Raw genomic sequence first — 23,061 nt, 5'->3', positions numbered from 1 at the left:
ACAAAACCAGCACACGTTAGTAAGGGATACACATAACCTTTATTGTAATTTCAAAGTCTGAGACCTCAAGGCTTTATATTACACAATACTACTTCCCTGACATTAAAAATTGAGCAGAGAGTACAATGCATTGGGAACAAAATCAAGTTTGCATATAAATAATGCTACCAAGGATATAATCCAAGGCATACTCTTTAATTTCTTTGGGCAATACTTCATTTTGGTTACAGCACTAGCACAATGCTCCTTCCCAGTGGTACAGTGCTCCTTCCCAGTATAACTTAAGACTACCAATGTAGTGTAGTTGATTTAACACAATATACTGTAGAGCTCAAGCAAACATCTCTGAGCATGATGCAGCTTTAACATTTCCTGCTCTTAGAACCTACTTCAGAACCTGGATTGTCCCAAGTTGCGCCAGTATAGCTGACTGTGAACTCAAGCACCTCCTCTTTCCAAACTATGTAATACACATCCACTCATTCCCTAAGTAAAAGTGGTAGAAATTTAAGGCTGCATGTCAGTACAACAGAAAGTAACTTCTTTGCTAACGATTTTCTTTTCTGCTCATCTACTTAGTGATATCAATCCAACAAAACTAGTTTATTTCACAGTTTGGTCCTGGCATCAGTGACGTCAGTGAGACAGAGTCAAATCCTGAACACTCAAGGCAAAATGGGGGAAAACACCCCACTAAGTCACCATACTTAATGCCTGCCAAAACTCTTTAGACATTGGCCTTTTTTTTTTTTTTTTAAAACCTCTCACCTTGCCTACACAGTGACCAAATGGTAAGGATGAGCAAAGGAGCTGCCCTCCCCCACTAGCCTCTTCCCTCTGCAACTCTACAGGTGACTGCCCCTATGGCGGAGGAGTTTTGTTAAAGGGAGTAGCTGAAAAAAACCACACTCTAGTGTCTCTAATCAGATATGAGTAAAAAAGTGAAGGGATCTTCCAACACAAATCCAGCACAGATGCTGCAAGCTTATGCTGCTACTTAGACCAGGTCACAATGCCTCCAGCTTTATTCCAAAACTTATGCAAAAACCTGAAACCACTTAAGGATAGAACAAAAACATCTAAGTGTATGACAATGAGGTATTTGGAATCCTTAAAGTAATGGGATGCCTTAGTGGCCTAGTGCAAACAGTCAGAATTTTGGTTTTAGTCCATCTTATCTGGCTTCTTGGATCAACAGAGTTAAGGAGTGGTTAGAAGTACTTTGAGATGATTAGGAAGGAGTCTCATTTTTCTTCTCAGAAGATGGGCTACATATATATTTTCTTCTTCCACTTACTTGTGTTTCTGTGTGTTTGCTATTCATGTATAAAACCAGAATGCTCTACATGGGAAACAAACAAGAAAATATGATGAACCAAGTGTGGACAAAAGCATAAGATGAAGAAACCTGGTTATGATGCAGCAAACGTCTGCAAGCAAAAACTGCCATTATCCCTCCAAAACCTGGTTAACGCCTCAGACAGCCTGAGTGTGTGGGTCTGCTTATAGAAACATCAGATTTCAACCACAGTAGCTACTATAACCTCACTGTCAAGGAGCAACTTAAAGTAGTTGAGAAACCCTTAATCCAAACAGTCTCAGAGGGTTCTTGCTGTTCTGGTCCTTTACTAGAGAACTTGGCTGGCACAGCAACTACTACAAATAGTATGGGCAAAGGAGACAAAGTCACACAGAAATAGTTAGGCTAGTAAAGCCTAGTATAAAAATAGATACAACTCTGCCAGAAGAAAATAGCTTTACTCATCTTAAACTGGCTAATTTGGGATAGAAAGGAGGCAAAAATTTAATTGTAGGAGGGGAAAAAAATCCACAACTACGAAATCCTCTTTCTCTGACCTACCTACATTGCTGGAGACTGAGCTAAACTGGCCACAGGGGCATAAGTATGGTGGTAAAGGTGCTTCTGAAGCAGAAATACTTTTAAAAATACTTTTAGAAAAGCAGCAGTAAATAAACATGATGCATAAGACCAACAATCATTTCCCAGTTGAGCATCTTTACTGGAAGGAAAATGAAGAAGTATGGCTGCAAGAGATTTTGGTCTGTCCTGGAGGAAGAATCAAGCATCAGCCACAAGTGGTCCATTTGTCTACCTTGTTCGTAAAAACCCCCAGTGACCGAGATTCTGGCTGAAATACTGTGCTTATACACTGCTGCTAATCCACTTCTTCAATGATCACTTATTGTTCTTAAAACTCTTAAAAGTCTTTATTTCATAGAGAAGGAAACAGATGCCTATACCTAAAGGCTAAACCACACAAGGACAGATGTTTATGCTGAAATTGCATCTGTGACAGGGGCATAGCAAGCCATATGCAGTCTAGCAATAATCCACCCAGTTTTTATCAGTGAAGACACAGCTTCAGCCACTTCTACACTTCCTGGAGAGTGGATAAAGAAAACAATCAGCACCTGGCATAAGGAGGACACTTTGCCCAAAAGGGCTTCAAGAGATCAGAGGATCAACTCATGATAGAAAGAAAAGAAATAATAAGAGTGGGCAAATTAAGTATCTTCAAATCACAGGAGAAAATGTAAAGCCTTGATGCAAGCAAAGAGCATGAACAGATAGAAGAGGGAATGTGGCTGCACAGAACGAATGACCTCAGTACAGGGAAGGGGAGCTAGGACGCACACGCAACCACAACATCAGATGGTAAAAATACAGAAGACTACTGGGATACATACAGCATGACCTTAGAAAGCCATTGGCAGGGAAAGAGGTAAAACCCCTGAGAACTGTTGATCAGAAGAAAGATGGGGCAGGAAGTACATTAGAGGGTGGGACATGGCATAACCATGCACTACAGACAGGGTGTAAATCTGAAGAGAGAAGAGTTACGAGTAGACCCTACTGCTGAGGTAGCAGATAAGCAGATATCCTGGTTGCTTCCCAAAACCTTGGGATATGCAGCCTGCAATAGCTGCTAAGAGTACACCTCTCAAATACACAGCAGGTCAGAGAAAGAAGATCTGACCATTAACAAGGAAGTGAAGGCATTTAAAACAGCTTAAACAGAGCAATGAGGAATAATATTTATCACTGAAAATATCAGAACATAAAGAGGGAGCATTTTTATTATCTCCTCATATTTCTGTAATAATTTTCAAGAGGAACAAAATGTACCCATAGCATCATTGTTATTAAAAATGTTGGCTAGAATAATGAGCAAGAATCTTCTTTTCTTCTGCTTTTCCTTTGATACTTCACAAAGCTCTCCTACTACAAAGTTCAGTATACATGAAAGTCTGCTGTGGCAAAAATAATAAGCATAGTTCATGACTTCATTTTGTAAAGCACTGGCACACAATATTTTAATACTAAAATGTTTTAATGCAGTTTTAATGTCAATGCATATTTGAAAAATTTGAACAAACTAGGTATTAAAAAGGGTTGTACCACTGAACAGCTCTTACACTACCATTAAGTCATTCAAAATTTCACACCCCCAGGCACAGTTTCACAGACACTAGAAACTATCCTAAGATGGTTCAGATGGTTCTGCCATCAGGACAAAAAGCTCCCTTTCCATTCAGGCAGAAGAGATTGAGCAGAACACTAATGGGCACAAGCAGTTCGGTATACTGCAGTCATCTGAAAAGGAATTAAGAGGCTGGTGAAGTAAGAAGAAAAAACCTAGGGAGTGTAGCTGCTTATCAGTAAGATCAAAGATCCTCAGATATGGAATTAAAGCTCATCATGTAAATCAACAACCTGGCTTGGGTGTATCATCTAAATGCCCATCTAACAACTAGCTTTTACACATAAGGGAAGTTCTCTCTTCTTCTTTTCCTCTTATGTTCCCATGATCCTATCTGATGCTGCTCCTTTAGCTGGCTAAGCCAAATCACTCTGGGTTTTAAGAGCATCACTGACAGCAGAAAGAAACAGAACATGTGTCCAGAGCTGAACAACAGCACCACCCTTTTCAGCTAAATTATTAAATTGGCTAAGTAATGTGCATCAAACCACACTCAGGATATTAGTTTTAGGTTTGTTTCAGTTTTTCAAATGTTCAGTTAGCATTTAAACAGATACACAGCTTACCACTATCATAACAACAGAATTAATCATACTTATGCAGCTATGACCATGTAACCATGTCATTTCACCAGCATTTGAGATCAACAAAACCTTCTGCATTGTTATATTCTTATACAAGCTTGGACACATGACACATGATGTTTTGCCTTTACTATCTCACATTTATTGTTCAAATGTACAGTTTAAGTGGTATTGTCTCCAGAGATAGTTGCTGTAAGAAAACCAAATATGAATACTTACAGTTCCAGGCCTTGTGAAGTCAATACTATGTGCTACCTTTTGTCTCATCTGGTTGTTAAACAAGCGAACACAAACACTTTGAAGATACCCTGGTGTGATCTAAAATTAGGAAACAGAGAGAACAGGATTATAATAAAACTTACACTTTCTACCAGACAAGTGTTTCTATACTAAAGGTTGCTTGTTGTTTTGCTTTGTTTTTCTCCAGAGGGCAAAAAATCACACACCTGAGACTCATTGATGCAACTACACTTCTATTCAGAAATTCAGGACAGAACTAAAGTTCCATAAATCATTTGACACTGTCCTGCATGACATCCTTATTACTAAACTGGAGAGACATGGATTTGATGGATGGACAGCTTGGTGGATAAGGAATTGGCCCGATGGTTGCACACAAGTGGTGTTCCTCAGGGTTGGTATTGGGACTGGCGCTGTCTAACGTCTTTGCCGGTGAAATGAGCAGTGGGATCAAGCACTCTCAGCAAGCTTGGTGACAACACCAAGATGTGTGGTGTGGCCAACACACTGTTGATCCTGACAGGGACAGAGAGGTGTGCCAGCACAAACCTCATGAAGTTCAACAAGTCCAAGTGCAAGGTCCCGCACCTGGGTCAGGGCAATTCCAAGCACAGCTATAAGCAGGGTAGATACTGGACTGAGAGCATCCCTGAGGAGAAGGACTTGGGGATGTTCATTAATGAGAAGCTCCACATGAGCTGACAGTGTGCTGTCAGCAGTTTTGCAGCCCAGAAAGCCAACTGTATGTCAGGCTCTGTCAAAAGGAATGTGACCAGCAGGTTGAAGGAGGTGATACTCCTCCTCTACTCTGGTGAGACCACACCTGCAGTGCTGCATCCAGCTCTGAAGCCTCCAACATAAGAAGGACATGAATCTATTGTAGTGAGTCCAGAGGAGGCCATGCAGATGTTGAGAGGGCTGGAGCACCTCTCCTGTGAAGACAGGCTGAGGGAGCTGGGGTTCTTCAGCCTGAAGAAGGCTCCAGAGAAACATTACAGTAGCTTCCAGTATCTGAAAGGGGCCTACAAGAAATCTGGAGTGGGCCTTGTGAAAAGGCCCTGTAGGGATAGGACAAGGGGGAATGGCCTTAAGATGAAAGAGGGTAAATTTAGATATTAGGAATAAATTCTCCACTGTGAAGGTGGTGAGCCACTGGAACAGGTTGCCCAGGAAAGTTGTGGATGCCCCATTCCTGGCAGTGTTCAAGGCCAGGTTGGATGGGGCTCTGAGCTACCTGGTCTAGTGCAAGGTGTTCCTGCCTGTGGCAGGGTGGTTGGAACTAGATGATCTCTAAGGTCCTTCCCAACCCTAATCATTCTGTGATTCTACAAAATTAAGAAAAACGTAAACACTCTTCATCTGGGAGTAGTTACAGTATTCATGATACTAACACTAAACACTTTCAGAGAATCTAGAAGAAAACCAGAATTTGTCACATCTATGCTTGCATACAGGTTTTCCTCAATCAAAAGGTAAGTTGTCCAACAGTAAGTAGCAAGCAGTTTTGAGCTTTAGACTTATGATATGCTGATGTGCTGTCTAGTTAAAAAGCAGAACCTACAAGACTGTCTTGCACAGCAGAAAGAATAAATATGAGTTACACAGTACAGCACTTTATGATTCAATGCAAAACATCTCAGCAGGTTTCGGGTTTTTGTTTTGGGAAATCTATACTTCTTGATTTCAGAACAGTTATTAACTTCCCCAGAACAACTGAGAGGACCTAAATTATTGAAACGCGAATGGGGCACTTCTGATATTCTCAGACCTATGGCGAGATAATAAAACCCTTCAAATTCAGAATGCTGTAACTTCAACATTATTTTATTCAGTACTCAACTCCACTCTGGATTCAGAAACGACAGAAACCAAGATTCCCAACGAAAGAATACCCTCTGCTGGACACACTTGGGAAGGAGCAAATGACTGCCCAGCACAAGGCTTACAAAGGAAACGAAACAAGCATTCACAACAAAAGATAAGTGCCTGGCTCCTCCAGAACATAAGGGTGTATCACCTTGGAAAGCACTGAAGTGTGAAATGCGAGGCAGCAAATTAATTACTACGTACTTCTCCTTGTTACCAGAGCTCATGTGAGCATATACCTTTCCTAATCTGCTCTAAAGCAAAGCTCACACCTACAGGCAAATTCTTTTAATGAAATATAAGACTTTCATGCTGATGACTAAAGGAAGGTACATACTGACTCTTCAGCAATTCCTAGGTCATTCTCCCTGTTAATAATTCACAGCTCCTTTAAAAGCATCTAGAGGCCACAAACATCTGCCTAAGAGTAATTCTCAGGTTATACAGAAGTTATAGTACTTCTTGCATGCTTGAAGAGAAGATGGCACAAAAGACGAAGCATAAAATCATCTTTGTATAAAAAATACTCATAAGAAAGTTGTACTTTCCACAGTCACGTGCGTGGTTCATTTCCCACATTGTGCAACTCATCCACTACTCCTACCCCAGCTCCCTAAGTTGAGCTCAGTAGAACAGAGAGCAAAGCTTTTGCTCACCAATATTTTGGATGAGACAATTGTTTCCACCAGACTGTAACTTAAAACAGACCTGGCAGCAGTTTTAAACATACAACAACCTCTGATAGGCTGGATTGCAGGCAGTAGTCACAGAAATGCCCTCTAATCACTGCTGATGCCAAAGCTCAAAAGGGGACTCTCAGAAGAGATCTGTCTTGTGAGACAGTGGTAATTTCTTGAAGATTTCTGAGCCAGAACAATTCAACCCATATTCTGCACTAATTTTATCCTAGTACACAGAGGCAACAGAAGACATCTCTCATCCAAAGTGCTGTGTTTCATTAGCAAAAAGACGTAGTACTTAAGAAATGCTCTTAACTACAAAGCTCAATTCACATTTTAGTGGCATTTTTTTGCCATTTTCCATGGGATGAGGAAGCAATTACACATCTGAGTCACCTCTTACCATCTTGCCATTGACTGTGGCCTCTAAGGAATCCACCAGCTCTGCAGCGACTCCAATAAGGTTACGGTAGTCTGCCTGCATTTTGCTAAATCGTTTCAGGTAGGTCATGGCTCTGCCCTCAGATTCCACTAACTGTTGCTGAAGATGTTGCAACTTTTCTGTCAAGAGAATAATAAAAAGAGAAATAACATCACCTTTTCAACCACAAGGACAAAAAACCCACAAGCATTTTTACTGTTCTAAAGGGAAAACTTCAACTGCTGCTATGGAATTATTTTTATCCAAGGTGTGGAATTACACTGCAAGGATAATTCCATACTACTAGTGTGATTTCAGTTTGCCATGACAAACTTTATTTTGCCTTAATTGCCTAAAGAAACAACTGCTTCACACTTATAGCAGTAATACAACTATTAAACAGTAAACACCACCGAATACATTTGTGAAGAGAATACCCTTTCAAATGTCTGTTAATACAAAAAGTTCTATGCTATCGGAGACAAAACAAAGACAGTAGGCATCAAATCAGAAGAATATATGACAAAATGCAGCTCAGACTTGCTATCTTCAGATAAGACTCGTGCATTGTCTGGTACATTCATTTAAGTACCAGTGGGTAAAAACCAGTATCACACTGAGCAACACTTCAAAGCTAAAGCAACAAAATGGGAGAATGACAGTACCCAGATGTTCATGCCCGTACTTGACAGATTACACTATGAGGCTGGGTGTTTTCTCCAGTTATTTTATAGAAAGAAACCACTGATATTTAGGTTATGTACTGCTTCACTTATTTTAAAGTAAATACTAAGTCTGCTATCTTTTAACGAAAACAACTTCAGACCTAGTCAAATTAACATTCTGCGTGGAAGGCAGGCACAGAATCTGGAGGTGTGTATTGCAGTGCAGATCTTCGTAACTGGATAACTATGAGGAGAGGAACAATATCTCTATTGTTACTGCTGATGTCTATGTAATTTGCTAGAACATTATGTTTTAAATTAGTTTGCTGAGAAGCCAGTATCGCTCTAGTGTCGCAAAAACGGCATCACGCCCATCTGCAAACAGACTCAATATTTACCATAGGACTTTCTATTAAGCAATAAGCAGGAAGCAGCTTGACAACAAAGTTTCAGACAGAAGTAGGATTATTTTTCACAGATTTTAAAAAATTTCGGGGTTATAGTAGAGCATTCCTAACAGCCCAATATGACCAAAACAGTTTGGGTCCAAACAGACCCAAAGGGAAGAAAAATAGAGGAAGGAGCTAAAATACAGAATTAGAAACTAGAAAAACTATTTCCTGTTCCTGCCTTTGAACAGACTTTGCTCATAATCTTTAAGGAAACCATGATCCTCTTTCATGATTCACTATCTCTTTCCATAAAGATGGAGATCATATGTTCCTGTAACATAGAAGCATTGGGAAACACAGCCAATATCAGTGGAAATCTTCTGGATCTTCATTTGGAGAATGCTAAGCAGCACAAAGTTTCACTGCACTGTTATCCTCTGTGTTTAAAAAAAATCCCAGCATATATCTTACAGCTGCAATAAGCTCTGGAGAATTTAGGTGTACTTATTCAGAAACTGCTCCTTGACATTTGCTCCCTTGCTCTCTGAATACAGGCAAGAACCTCTTCTGAACCAAGGTGAATGGCACAGGGGGTGGTAATCTTCAGAGGGAAAAATGAGGAGAGGAAGTCCTGTATTAACACCATGGCTTATCTGGTAGTCTTCACAAGTTCACAAGCATTCGACACTGTCCCACATGACATCCTTGTCTCTAAATTGGAGAGACATCAATTTGATGGGTGGACCACTCGGTGGATAAAGAACTGGCTGGATGGCCGCACCCAAAGAGTTGTGGTCAATGGCTCAATGTCTGGCTGGAGACCGATAACAAGGGGTGTCCCTCAGGGATCGGTGTTGGGACCGGTCTTGTTCAACATCTTTGTCGGTGACATGGACAGTGGGATTGAGTGCGCCCTCAGCAAGTTTGCCGATGACACCAAGCTGTGTGGTTTGGTTGATACGCCAGAGGGAAGGGATGCCATCCAGAGGGACCTCAACACGCTTGTGAGGTGGGCTGATGCCAACCTTATGAAGTTTAACCATGCCAAGTGCAAGGTCCTACACCTGGGTCAGAGCAATCCCAGGCACAGCTACAGGTTGGGCAGAGAAGAGATTCAGAGCAGCCCTGAGGAGAAGGACTTGGGGGTGTTGGTCGATGAGAAAATGAACATGAGCCGGCTTCAGTGTGCGCTCACAGCCCAGAAAGCCAACCGTATCCTGGGCTGCATCAAAAGGAGCGTGACCAGCAGGTCGAAGGAGGTGATCCTGCCCCTCTGCTCTGCTCTCATGGGGCCTCACTTGGAGTATTGTGTGCAGGTCTGTTGTCCTCAACATAAAAAGGACATGGAACTGTTGGAACAAGTCCAGAGGAGCGCCATGAGGATGATCAGGGGACTGGAGCACCTCCCGTATGAAGATAGGCTGAGAAAGTTGGGTCTGTTCAGCCTGGAGAAGAGAAGGCTGCGTGGAGATCTCATAGCAGCCTTCCAGTATCTGAAGGGGGCCTACAAGGATGCTGGGGAGGGACTATTCATCAGGGACTGTAGTGACAGGACAACGGGTAATGGGTTCAAACTTGAACAGGGGAAGTTTAGATTGGATATAAGGAAGAAATTCTTTGCTGAGAGGGTGGTGAGGCACTGGAATGGGTTGCCCAGGGAGGTTGTGAATGCTCCATCCTTGGCAGTGTTCAAGGCCAGGTTGGATGAGGCCTTGGGTGACATGGTTTAGTGTGGGGTGTCCCTGCCCATGGCAGGGGTGTTGGAACTAGATGATCTTAAGGTCCTTTCCAACCCTAACTATTCTATGATTCTATGATTCTAAGTTCTCTTCTACAGTGGTGATCAAGTTATATTGCAGGTAGTGATGTACTACTGATGCACAAATATCTGTCAAACAACTTCCAACAAAACACTTCAAAAAAAGCAATAAACACATGGACATAAGAGACACAGAACTGTCAGAAACATACTATTCAAACAGAACTGTTTATAAAGCTTTCACTACAAATAAACAAGATCAAAGTCATCAGATAGTTCTATGATTTCAGATGTTGGAAACTGCTTTAAAAACTTGTCATATCATATGGATTTTAGGGTTTCTGAAATAGGCTTTTAGGGTTTCTGAAATAGGCTTTTATCCCATTTATGTTAAAAGCAGTAGATGTCAGAACATCTTATTTTTACTTTCAGAAAACTTAGCAAAATCATCTTTTTAATTGGATTTTTAGAGAAAATGTGCATTAACAGACTTCAGCTATAAAAATTAGCTATAAATTGACAGTCCTAAAGCATGAAATACAAAGAAGATACATCTTATTTCTAATCCATGTTTTTTCAAAAATCTGAGTTAATAAAAAAAAGACAAACACCCAGACAGTTATTTTACTCTCACAGCTTTCTCCCCTCTAAGAATGGCCATCTTCTGAAAACTATTCAAGAATCACAGCATTTTGCACCTGCAGGATTTGTGACTGATACTCGAGATCCAACTGCAAATTAAGCCATCCTAATAATATTTTTCTTACACTTTCTAGGAGGAAGCACAAACCAAGGTGAAATAACAACAGAAGCTGTGACAAGCCACAGATCCTGTTCAAATCCAGCAAAATGCACTTGGAAAGGAAACCACAAAGAACACTTGAACAGCTCCCAGTAGTATCAAGCAACCTTGCTTAGAGCACCAAACTTTTTACAATTCTTTAAGCTGTTAAAACCATCTCAACAGCAATCAATATTCATCAACTTACAAATCAAAAGAGCTAAGATAACTTCCAAATACAACCCAAATTATTCTCCTTTGATAATAATCATTCAACTTGAATTTTATTTTTATTCCACAACCATCACTGCCAAACTGCTGCCACAGCTTTAATGATACAGCTCCAAAACAACAGTATTTTTCTAAACTAAAAGATCCTGAGCAACCATTGCACAAAACTAGCCACTCTTCAATGTTTTATTCCTTTGTCTAGATAAGCAATTGGAATACATTTTTATTTAACTGTGATAAAACACATTTGATTCAGAAATTTTCAGTGGATGTACCTAGAGCATGACCTTACCCAGGAAATGGTTGGAAGCACCAAGCTACAAAATATAAACCTACTCATAATTTGCTTGCTTTTCACAGCCCAGTGGGGAAAGTTTCCAGTGATGAAAATCCATCTTTCAACTACAGTCAGCAGGAAAAACTACATAAACAGAACTTCATGCAGTTCATGAACGCTAGTCTTGGCAATCAAAAAAACAGGGTCCAAATTACCCTTTGCATGTTAAATTTAGGGATTATCAATTACAAATATTGGTCTTTACTGATAAAGGGGAGTCAAAGAGAGGAATCGCAGAGCCTTGACATATTGGGTTGTTTGGGGTTTTTTTATCACTATCTTCTCACACATAAGTAATTTTACTGAAAAAGGAAAAGTATTTCATTAAAGTTTCTTACTAAGAGAGCAGGAAGCTTTCATCATTCACATGTAGCTGACTCAGAGAGAGCAGCTGGAAGTGCTGGTCCTGTGCTACCTCATTTCCCTCCTGCATTCCAGCCACATCCCCACAACCAATAACACCATTTGTGCAGACAGATGAGGGAGCTACCAGTCCAGACAAAAATCAGTATTTAGTTGCTTGTTTAAAGTCATTGCCATCTTAGTCAGGATTGGTGAAAAGGAAACTGCCTTTCAGAAGCAGTTCACATTTATGTCACCTTGCAGAAGTGATCAAACTGCACCTGTAACAGGAACCAGAGAGTAACACAACACATTTCACTTCTTTCTTTCCCTCCTCCAGAACACAACTCCTATATGCTTTCTGCATATGATAAGTTTAGAAAGGGGTGGGGGGAAGCTCTGGACACAATATCTGCCAGACCATTATTCATATGTGGAGGAAAAGAGGGGGAAAATAAAGGACAAAGAACTAATCTCCTGGTTTAGGAGGATGCAGCATACAGTAAAGCTTGCTACTCTGCCAAATGAAGATGCTGGCAGTAGGTATCATCTGAACTACTGCAAGTTTCTACCAATATTCTTGCCTGCTCTCTCATGTATGTAATTATCAAGCCTTTTTAATGTTTTGACTCCAGTTCCTACTAACAGCCAAGGAGTTACACATACGCACATACACATAATTCCACAATAAGCTTTTCTCTTTAAGAGAGAGACTAGTTGTTACCCTTTATGACAACCTACCTACACCTCAAACACACTTCCTGAACTTGTGCTTGCTCTCCCTGTCTCTCTAGCCTCAGTCCACTCCCACACACTTTGCTAGAAGCACTTAATCCAGCCAGGCTGACTTCCTGCATACAATGCAGGAGAGCTCTCAGCAGAGGAGCTGCAGGTCCCAAGAGCTGCTGTCAGACACCAGAACTCCTTAGGTGACATCGAAACCTTGCACTTAGGATAGGCAGCAGTTGTCTTGTCTCCTTCTTGCTAACCTCATTTCCACAAAAATTACTATCGATATTTTAAACTGACATCTTTCCACATTAATAGTAATTCAGACTATAGCAACTCTTGACAGACAGACAGGTCACACTTCACCTTCTCTTGTGCAGCAGCCTGACACACTTCCCTACTCTCCCCTTTCCTGACACCGAATCATAGAATAGTTAGGGTTGGAAAGGACCTTAAGATCATCTAGTTCCAACCCTGTTCCTGCCATGGGCAGGGACACCTCACACTAAACCATGTCACCCAAGGCTCTGTCCAACCTGGCCTTGAACACCGCCAGGGATGGAGCATTCACAGCTTCCCTGGGCAACCCATTCCAGTGCCTCACCACCCTTACAATAAAGAATTTCTTCCTTATATCCAATCTTAACTTCCCCTGTTTAAGTTTTAACCCGTTACCCCTTGTCCTATCACTACAGTTCCTAATGAAGAGTCCCTCCTCAGCATCCTTATAGGCCCCCTTCAGATACTGGAAGGCTGCTATGAGGACATGGTGGAAGAATAGCTGTGAACTCATCCACAGATTTATAGGAGGCAGTGAAGGGGACAGTAGCTGAACCCAGTTCCAAATACTTCATTCCCTCCACTCCTGCTAGCCTGAGGACACACAGAAGGTCTGAAGCTCTCTGTGCAAGATGCCAACCATTCTGCCAAACTGAAAACATATGAGAGAGTTGCAAGTCAAGCACAACTGCCACACAGGTAGCTTTGAAATGCATACACACATTGATCCTTTTTTTTTTTTTTTTTTTTTTTAAAAAATGCGTAAAAAGCCAGACTGTGGCAGCTTAATCAGGCAAGGTAAACACACTGAACTCTGCAGGACATTCTCAAGAGCATATGCACCACCCCACCTAAATTTCAAGTGCTTCAGTATGTCAGACTAATGACTGGCAACTATGCACAGAAGGCTGCTTCCAGGACTCTCTGCCATGCTTCTCTTTCTCCAAGTGTTGCCTATTAATTTTCTCTGCTTTTCTCCTTCACTGATAAAGTAAACATTCTCCAACAGCAAGTATGTACTGTGGATCCCATGTGATCTGAGCAGCATACTGCAAAAATAACATCTCAGATGCAAAACTTCCATATGAGACAGCCCTCAAGTAACAGTTATGAAAAATCCAAACCAACTCAATCTCCAAGGCACATAACAGATCTACAAATTAAAGCTGACCTGCCTGGATTCAATACAATGACATTCCCTGTACTTGTACAAAGCACAGAACCTACGCAAATAAGAAGCAATTAGACCCAAAATAATTCAGGCCCAATCATGTAGTAACTTCTTTTTAATCAGAGTATTGAATTATTGCCATGAGAAAAAAGTAACTTCTGGAAAATAAACATCTACAATGATCTTTCTACTATTCAATGAAAGTCTAATGCACGACAAATAACAAAGAAAATACCTGGAACTCACCCCGGGAGATAAGCCTAACTTTCCCCTTAATTCAATCTACAAGTTGTAAATCCTCAGTTTAAAATTACAGATTAAAATAATTCAAGGGGAGAAGTCATCTAAAGAACCCAGCTGGGCTCCTACAAATCCCTACTAATAAAGTGAACACAGTCAGGTGAAAAAATGAATGCAAGATAGTTGGGAACCTTAGTTCTATTTATTGAACTGATTTTTAAAAGGCACATATTTCAAATGCCATCAGTATCTAACAGAATTCAGTGATAAAATTTTTATTTTTTTTTTAAAGATCCCCAAGTCACTTACACACTTAGGTGTGCATGAACAGCTTACCTAAAAATGCAAAACACCAGAGTCATACTTAAACAAACTCATTCTTATTCAGAGGATACCAGTATGTGCTATTTTAGGAGTTTAAACAGGATAAGTGAATAGGAACAAAAATCAAGTTTGTCTAAAATCATCAGACAGTGATCCAAATAACTGAATGAGATTTGAAATCTGGCAGATGCAGGTAGGCATAAGCAAGTATGGGAAAGAAATCTGAGAAAGCTTACTTTCATCATAACTAAAAATGGAGAGCTAGTAGGCACTTTGTACAGAGTTCTCCATCTATTTTTACCATATTTCGGGACAGAACAGAATTAAAATACAAACCCTATGACTAAGCCCTTTCCCATTTATAGTATGTCTATGTTCAGTCCTACTGACCTCAATCGGTCTAGCAATGACTATTAACAAGACAGGGGTCTGGATTTCAGAGGACTTTTTGCCATGCATCACTAGTTTCCCTGTCATTGCAGGTATACTTTCTACTACTATTATAGCCCCCAATAATCTTACCACATCTCAGCACTTACCTTTGCTGCACTGTCCATTCTCCTTCTGTTGTTTGAGCAGGAGCAGTTCAGGAAAATATGCATTCTTTCAGTAGATGTTTGTTCCAGAGACATAGAATGAGAAATTCAACCAACTGGCAAACCTAGCCAAGTCAAATATTCCTACTGTCCCAGGCAACAGCCAATGCCTAATGCTTCACAGGGAAGCAATAAAGGAATCAATAATAAATACATAAAAATCTTGTGTACAATGTATGACGTTGCAAAGACTTTAGACCTTTAAAGATACTAAATCCAGCCCTGAAGTAGAAAATACAGTAACTCCAGTCTAAATGTATTAACACCAAAATCAAAAGTCAAGCCACTGATTTTACATAACATCAACATACAAATATGCAACTGTTTAAGGGTAAGTGACGTTTTATACCTAAGAAATATTCAGGGCTCAATAACGATCTGGTCAATTACTCCATAAAGAGAAATAAGCAGAGAGACAATTTTCTTTAGCTGTTTTATGCCAGACTCCCACAAAAACATCCTTAAGATGGAAGTGAAAGCACTGTTTTGACCACTGCTCTCCATCCTGGCTAACAGGCAAGAATGGGATAGAAGGAATATATTCCCAGCTCATCATTCAGTACCACCATGGCAACATGCTGCTTCAAAATAAAATAAGATACAGCAGGAAAAGGACTTCTAACTTCTCCTGTTAAAAAAAAACCAACAAAACAACAAACAAAAAACCCAACAAACAAACAAACAAAAACACCCTCAAAAAAACCAAAACCTTAGAAACAAAGACTCCAGGTTTTTCTACCCTGTGTGTAACTGCACTGACAAAATACAGGGAAGAGAATTTGTCATATAGCTAGTTAGTTTGCAAATCAGGCGTGACAACACAGCTTAAACAATACTGTTAGAAAAACAATCTGGATCACAAGCCATTTAGTAAAGCAATAATTTCTGGAACCCTTAAAAGCCCTGGAAAACTTTCAGCTAGAAAAGACTAAAAGCTTTTAGTTAGTTAATGCTGACACAGAAGTCAGCTCAGGTCGGTGTCTTCAGGTATCCTGTACTTTCTATATGGAAGCAAAGAATGGTCATACAATAAATATGCAAGTCCATATGCATCTATCTATTGTCTTTACATAACTTTTTCAAAAGATTATAAACAAAGTTTCCTATCCTAAAAACACTGAACTGCAACGTTACTGCAATTCTACTGTAAATCTCAGCAGCACACTCTTCCAGTAAATTATACTGCCTCTTTGCAGTAATTCTAATTATCTTCAAAGTGTTTTCTCAAAAGGATACAAATAAAGTGAGTAGCCGAGGAATGTCTTTGAGGGTCAGAGATAAGAACTTTTCCAGTCTTGTCCTTAAATCCGATGTCCAAGAATCCTTGAAAAGAAAACCAAATGATGACAGTTTTCCACCAAATACATACACTCTGCTGAAAGTATTGTTTTGATCATAGCCACCTTCCACTTACTACTAAACAAGGCAGTCAGCATCATACTGAAATGTTTTTCCCTTCACTGTTATTGAAGTGAATGTGTTTGCTAGATACGCATAACAGTATACAAAAGATAGAAGAGAGTTCAGTATTATCCCTAAATGAGTGTTCTAGAAACACAATGTAGCTTTATTTAAAGTGTTAAAGTACCATATAATATTAGTACCTCATATGACATGTAACAACTGCCCCTAAATTAGAAGTACTTAAAAAATATAAGCATCTTGAAAAAAAAGATAAAAATATTAAAGTGAATTTGATATTTATGAAATAGAGTATGAAATTAATAATTTGCCACCACTCAGCTTTCTAAAAGTAATCACTAGACATCTTTCACTCCTAACAACATCTGGGAAATTTAAATTTTGTCAATAACTACTGCAAGAGTCATGATATGACATCAGTGATTAGGGTACAACAGTTCTAAAACAAGGATTTGGAGAAAAATAGCTCATATACAAAAAACCAGACCAACATATCAGCCATTAACTGGAATGCTGTCTTCTGCCTGACATAGTATCTCATAAGCACAAGAAAATGACATTTAAGGAAGAAAGCCAAACTACAGCTAAGAATTCACTGAATACTCATTTATTCTATTTCAAACCTTCAGTTAAGCTCCTCTCTGCTTGACGAAAAGCAAGCCAGCGAATGAAAAAGCAGTATCTTCCAACAAATAACAGGAGCTTCCTAAATTTACTGCTGTGTACGTATATGCTACAAGCTGTTCTCACAGCTCAGATCTGCCCTTATTTCACTGTGCTAGAGAGCATACAGATTTTACTTGCTGCATTTACCAATTCAGTATCCAGACAGTGGTGCATAGCAGTATGCTGTATATTACCAAAGGAAACATGTCTCCTACAGAAAGGAGTGTATATGATTTTTCAAGACATATTACACAAACAGACAGGAACTCAGCTATATAAATCATCAGACGCCTGAGAAAAAAAAAATGCTAAGAACACTGCTTAGCAGCCTAGTGACTCACTGCTGTTCTTTCTCAAACATAAAACAATCTGTATTTCAACACTAACATGGAATAAGCTGTGCAATTCCCACAAGAAAAGATGAATGACTGGACTAAGAGCTTGGACACTGGGTTACTGTGAATAAACCTGAGGATCTCATCTCAGATAAGGCATTCAGGGGAAAAAGAGGGGAAAAAAATAAATAAATAAAAGCTGCTAATTAAAAAAAGAGTAGTCACATCCCACCTCTGAGGTCAAACAGTACATTTCAGTATTTATAGCTAGTCCCAAAGGAAAACTGCTGTATATGCCTCTTTTTGGTGTTAAACTGGAGCTCGTCATCAGCTGGTACATCCAAAGTCAGCCCAAGGGCAAATATCACTTAAGCTTTGATGCAATATCAAAAAATGTGTGGCAGCAAAGCAGGCTGAAGATATCTCCTTCCACCACAATAACTGCCTGCAGCTGCTTATAAAAGCCAGCACAAATGTCCATGAGGTAGGATGGGGAAGCATTTCAAGCATATATAACCCTGCAAAATACCGTACATATTTTACAAACAAATTCTTGTACCTGTGTGTGTGTACATGGGAGCAGTATATACACACATACATATTCACAGGCAATAAAGCAGACCAGGTCCTTGATCCAGTCCAACCACATAACCAGCTGCTCCCAGCATAACCAAGAAGTTAAGGCACAGTTTTTCACCACAGGGGAAATGGTGGCTGTACCTGTGGGGAAGGTACACCACTGCTTTGGAACATCAAACTGTCATCTCCTAATCATCTACCTGCATGGTGCCCAGAAAGCAGTCAATGTCAGGGTGTTTTGTTACACTTTCATCAATAGAATAACTGTAGATCATCATCACATTGAAAGTGCACCTGCAAACATGTTCAAGTTCAAACACATTAACTTTTACACTTTCTTCTCACCTTGCACATGCAAACCTAAGAACTCAAATCTGAAACAGTCAAAGCAAAGGCTGAAACATATTTAGCCAAAAAATGTTACCAGGAAAAATGCCTGTGGTAAGAGTCACCAAACCACTAAGCACAGCTGTGCTCTTCCAGCACTTCTTTTTGGGGGGAGTGGAGGTGCAGGCAACACTGCATCTTTTTTTGTTACAGGAGGATTACCTACAAACTTGACTTCCTCTTTTCCACATTAAATGAAACTGCTTCAGTCTCCTCATGCTTAGCTATCATGTTTTAAACCGAGCTATATTTACACACAGATAGTGGGGCTGTACAACAACCTCAAAACAAGTTAGGGAGACTTAAACTACTAAATAGTGATTCCCAGAAGCATGTGTATTTCAGGGTTGTGTGGAAAGGAAGGACAGGCAGCAATTCTTATTTATGGACACAAAGTTGGCGTACCATTTAGAACAAATGGAAAATACATACTTAAGATGGTACTTTGTTACTGACAGTACTCTCACAACCCTTCCTCCACCAAATATTTGATTTTTTTATGATTGCAGAGTTTCTTTTAAAGGAAACAATAAAAATTATTACCAAATTAAACATCATTCAATATCTATTACCCCATGAGAAAAAACATTATAAATACCATCTTTGCAGAACAGATACTTACCTGGAAAAGTTCTTTAAATGAAGGATGTACCACGGGGTTTGGAACAAAAGGCAAAGCATAGAATGGAAGAAACTCTGTAGTCTGGCTCAGTGCAGCTCCTTTTGTTTCCAGGTATCCCTTAAAATAAGAAATCCTTTCCTCAAGTTCAGCTTTGTCCTAGGAAATAAAGTAGCATATTTATCTAGAAAACTAGCACTCTGAACACACTGTAATGCTGGCAAACACAGAGGCCTAAACACATTAGATTTGAAATGCCAGAATATCTGTTCTCTAAAAAGCAAGATTTATTTTCACTAGGGAGCATTATATCTTGCTTTCGCCACTCAATAAAGAAAATTTAAACCAATGTTGTCTCTGTCCCCCAGGTCCAACAAAAGTGAGGGACAGTTCCTTTTTGAACGTAAATTATTCCTCCCTCTTCAGGCTAGATTTCTAAAGCAGAGTGCATTTCCATACTCAGGGCAGAGAGGAAACACCTACTTTAAACATGCTTCATTTCAATGATAAGTGCAGAACCACAAAATCCACTCATACAGCACCAAGAAGGGGAGCTGGCACACAGAACAAAAGCTCCTTAGAGGCTGGAAAACAAACTGAAGGCATCCAAATACTCCTGTAGCAGCTGACAGGTGTAAGGCAGGAGCTATTAAGCCCTGGCTGACTCCAGGCTACTTAAATTTCTCTTCATCATAAATGTCCCATGTAGGAGAGATTTTACTTTATGACAGCTTGGTATTAGTTTTCAATATGATATCTTGAGGTGGTCAAGATTCAGCTTTCTCATTTTATCAGAAATATTTATATTTCAACAGACAGCTTCAGTCCAAACTGGAAGCAAAATAAGTGTTTTAAGTATCAACATGCTGGTGCTTTCCAACTTAAAATACTTCAGGAGCTTCAGGAGAAAGAAACCTCCAACTTCCATCTCTACACTTCACAATACAAGGGGTCTGGTTCAACTAAAATGCAGGCTGCGGCCCAAAGACTGGGAATTCTTCTTAGTAAATATCCCATCCTCACCCACATAGAAGACAAACAAATGAAGCAAACCAAGCAAAAGCCATTTCAAGTTTGAATTGTGAACTATACTTACAGGCTTTCCAATATTGTGTTTCAAGAGGTAGGTGGCAAAGTGTATGTGAAGATAAAACTCCAGCTTCTGAGCAGCCGGTTCATCGTCCAGGACTGAAGAAGAAATATGTTCCTCCCAGAGCTGGAAGAAAACTTTCTGTTCACCATTTTCAAATGCTGTAAGCAGATCTTTCTGCAAAGGCGAAAAGCATTCAGTGGAAAAAAAACAGACACAGAAGCATTACATTTTTTTCAACAGTGAATGAAGACTTTGAGTGCCATCTGAACGCTCAGAGGAAAAATAAATGCCTACAATGTGCAAAAATCAGTCTTACCAAAGTATGGCAAGCTAAAAAACTAAAATAGTCAGAATCAAAACTACTGTCTCAGGTTCAAAAGGACTGGAGTCCTGAAAAAAACAACCAAAACCAACCAACCAACCAAAACAAACCAACCAAAAAATCCAAAGTTGAAGGTTCCTGCACTGGAAGACAACTGCTGGCAGACTTCTTCAAATAATCAAGAATCTCTTCAGATAGCTCAGAGATGCTGTAATCTCACACAATGATTAGTAGCCTTTAACTGCTTTTAGTATTACTGAAAGTAGTGTAAACTATGCATTACCTGAACAGCCAAAGCTTTTGAATCCCTAGAGGAAACACCTGCTGGTTTAGGTAGTGTCTTCCCTTTTATTTGACATTCATTTGTAAATACTTTCACTGTTTCTTCAAATTCAGCAAAATCCAAATACTGCAAGACAAAAACATACAAGCATATACGTTTTTAGATTATTAATGCTCCAGTGAGTGACCCATGAATTCCCAAAGTCCTTTAAAGTTTTTCTGTAGCAGGGTCAATAAATGCCAAAGACTGCACAGCAACAAACCAAGACTTTATGGTAGGGAAATACTGTCTCAGAACTAAATTTCCTCCTGCATCCTGGAGAACAGTACTGACAACCAAGCACATCCTCTCTGAAAAAATGATGCTCCTCCATTTAGCCAGTAATTTCATTCAACCAAACAAGAAAGAGAACTGAAATTCATTAATGCTATACCTTGGTTGAAGAAACAAGTGGGTAACTTCCTTGCAAACAGCATTCTTGGAAGGCAGAATTCTCAAGCATGACTCTTATCTCCACAGCAGTAGACAGCTTGAATTCTAAGCTAGGTCACTCATTTGAAGCTATGCAAGCCAAATTAATAACCATCTAATGAAGCACTATTCTTCTGAGAAAGAAATAAATAGCCCTACTTCTTCCTCCTACAATGCACAGTTATATCTCACAGAACTTTTCCCTTCTTCTCCCATCTCAGAAGTCTTAGTTATTGGTTGCTGAGGCAAGACATCACACTTCATTTTGATCTATTCAAATCTATAGCAAATCTATTATTTTTTATTTGCTACAGAGAATTGTTTAGTTTCTCCACTGTTAACATGAACAGTAATATAGCAATGATTAAGTACTTAAGCCTCTTTTTAGATTTGTTTTCCAAGATTCACAAAAATTATTTAGGTTGTGTATAACTTTGCCATTTGGTAGACTCTCTGTCCAGGCTTTCAACAGACAGCCTAGTGAAACTGGGCACTGAATGCCACTCCTGGTTGCCCCTCTGCCAACACTGGCATCTGTGGAACACTGCAATAGATTGATCACACAAGGCAGGGGGTCTAGGTTTTGTTGGTTTGGTGCTCATTCAGAGCCCTAAACTAGTCTACCAGCACAGTATCGATTAAAGGAATAGAGCAGTAGCAAGCAGCAGAGATCACAATTTGTGTTCTTGTTCCAAATCATAAATGTCCCGTTTTAGCCAATTTATCCAGAAGCCTGAGGCACTTGCTCTTGAAAGCTGGCCTCTCTTTCACAGGACCATTCCACACTTTAGAATACATTCTGATTACCTCTACCCATACGGCCTGTAAGAGGAGTGACTCGCTGGAAAATCCTGATTAGGCATTAAACCACAGAGATCAGCAGCCTCAGGACTTCAGCCTGGGCTTTGTCAGCTGTAGGGTTTTTACATGCCACTGTGGTTTTTACACACATATGGGAACAAGGTGGTAGCTAAACAATGTTTTAAAGATCTCACTATTATCACGCCCTAAAACTGCCTGTGGATCTAATCAACTTAACTGTTCCTTTAATGAAAGCCTAATTTGCAATGAAGAACAGATAATTCTAGACTGATTTTATGTTTGATTCCTGGCATTTAATGGACTTTAAGCCCTTTGAATCTACAGAGCTTGACAGGAGTCAATATGATTTCAGGGTGTAGCAAACACTTGCCCAGATAAATAACTCCAGGATTCAGACCACAGTTATAATGCCTGGCTCTGAACACAAGCATTATGAAATTTTGCCTTGCTCATGTCAACCAAAAAGAAAAAAGAGAGAAAACCAACCTCTCTCACTAGTCCAAGTAACTCGAGGTCACAAACTTGACCGTTACTCATGGTTAAGTGTTAACTGCTGTGGGTCATTGTTGATAAACCTAAAAAATCGTAAAGAAGGAAGGGGTTATCAGACAGCACAGCGGTTCAAACAACCCCAGCCACGCACAGCCCATCAGCTATTTCATCCCAAACCAACCGCATGAGGGAGACACCCACCTCCCGTAAGGCACCTCCAAGGAAGCTCCGAGGCCGGTCCTCGCCGACCAGAATCGTTGTTCTCGCCAGGCCGCGGGGCCGTCACATCGGCTCCTCACCCAGCAAACCGCCAGCGCGGCCCGCCGCACCCGCACCCCCACCCGGACCGGGGTACTGCGGCCGCACCCTCAAGGACCGCGAGCGTGCGGCCCTACCAGCCCCTGAGCGAACCGAGCACCACCGCGGCACG

The 23,061-nt window shown here is 40.2% G+C and overlaps 1 protein-coding gene across 1 annotated transcript in view; it reads right to left on the bottom strand.

Moving 5' to 3' along the window:
• The window catches only part of ARMC9 (armadillo repeat containing 9), a gene marked incomplete at its 5' end in the record, with an annotated part of 69,553 nt that extends 46,877 nt beyond the window's left edge, over positions 1 to 22,676 (bottom strand). Inside the window, 8 exons of the mRNA XM_080623996.1 lie at positions 4,307 to 4,405; positions 7,277 to 7,434; positions 15,084 to 15,108; positions 16,377 to 16,463; positions 19,152 to 19,307; positions 20,245 to 20,415; positions 20,847 to 20,972; positions 22,626 to 22,676. Of these exons, the coding sequence (XP_080480122.1) occupies positions 4,307 to 4,405; positions 7,277 to 7,434; positions 15,084 to 15,108; positions 16,377 to 16,463; positions 19,152 to 19,307; positions 20,245 to 20,415; positions 20,847 to 20,972; positions 22,626 to 22,676 (873 nt within the window). The remainder of the gene's footprint in view (positions 1 to 4,306; positions 4,406 to 7,276; positions 7,435 to 15,083; positions 15,109 to 16,376; positions 16,464 to 19,151; positions 19,308 to 20,244; positions 20,416 to 20,846; positions 20,973 to 22,625) is intronic.
• Between the last annotated feature and the right edge of the window lie 385 nt (positions 22,677 to 23,061).

This window comes from Psittacula echo, assembly GCF_963264785.1.
Source record: "Psittacula echo genome assembly, chromosome: 7".
Lineage (NCBI taxonomy): Eukaryota > Metazoa > Chordata > Aves > Psittaciformes > Psittacidae > Psittacula > Psittacula echo.
Note: the sequence above shows the minus strand (reverse complement) of the source record. Positions and strands in the feature narration are given on the sequence as shown.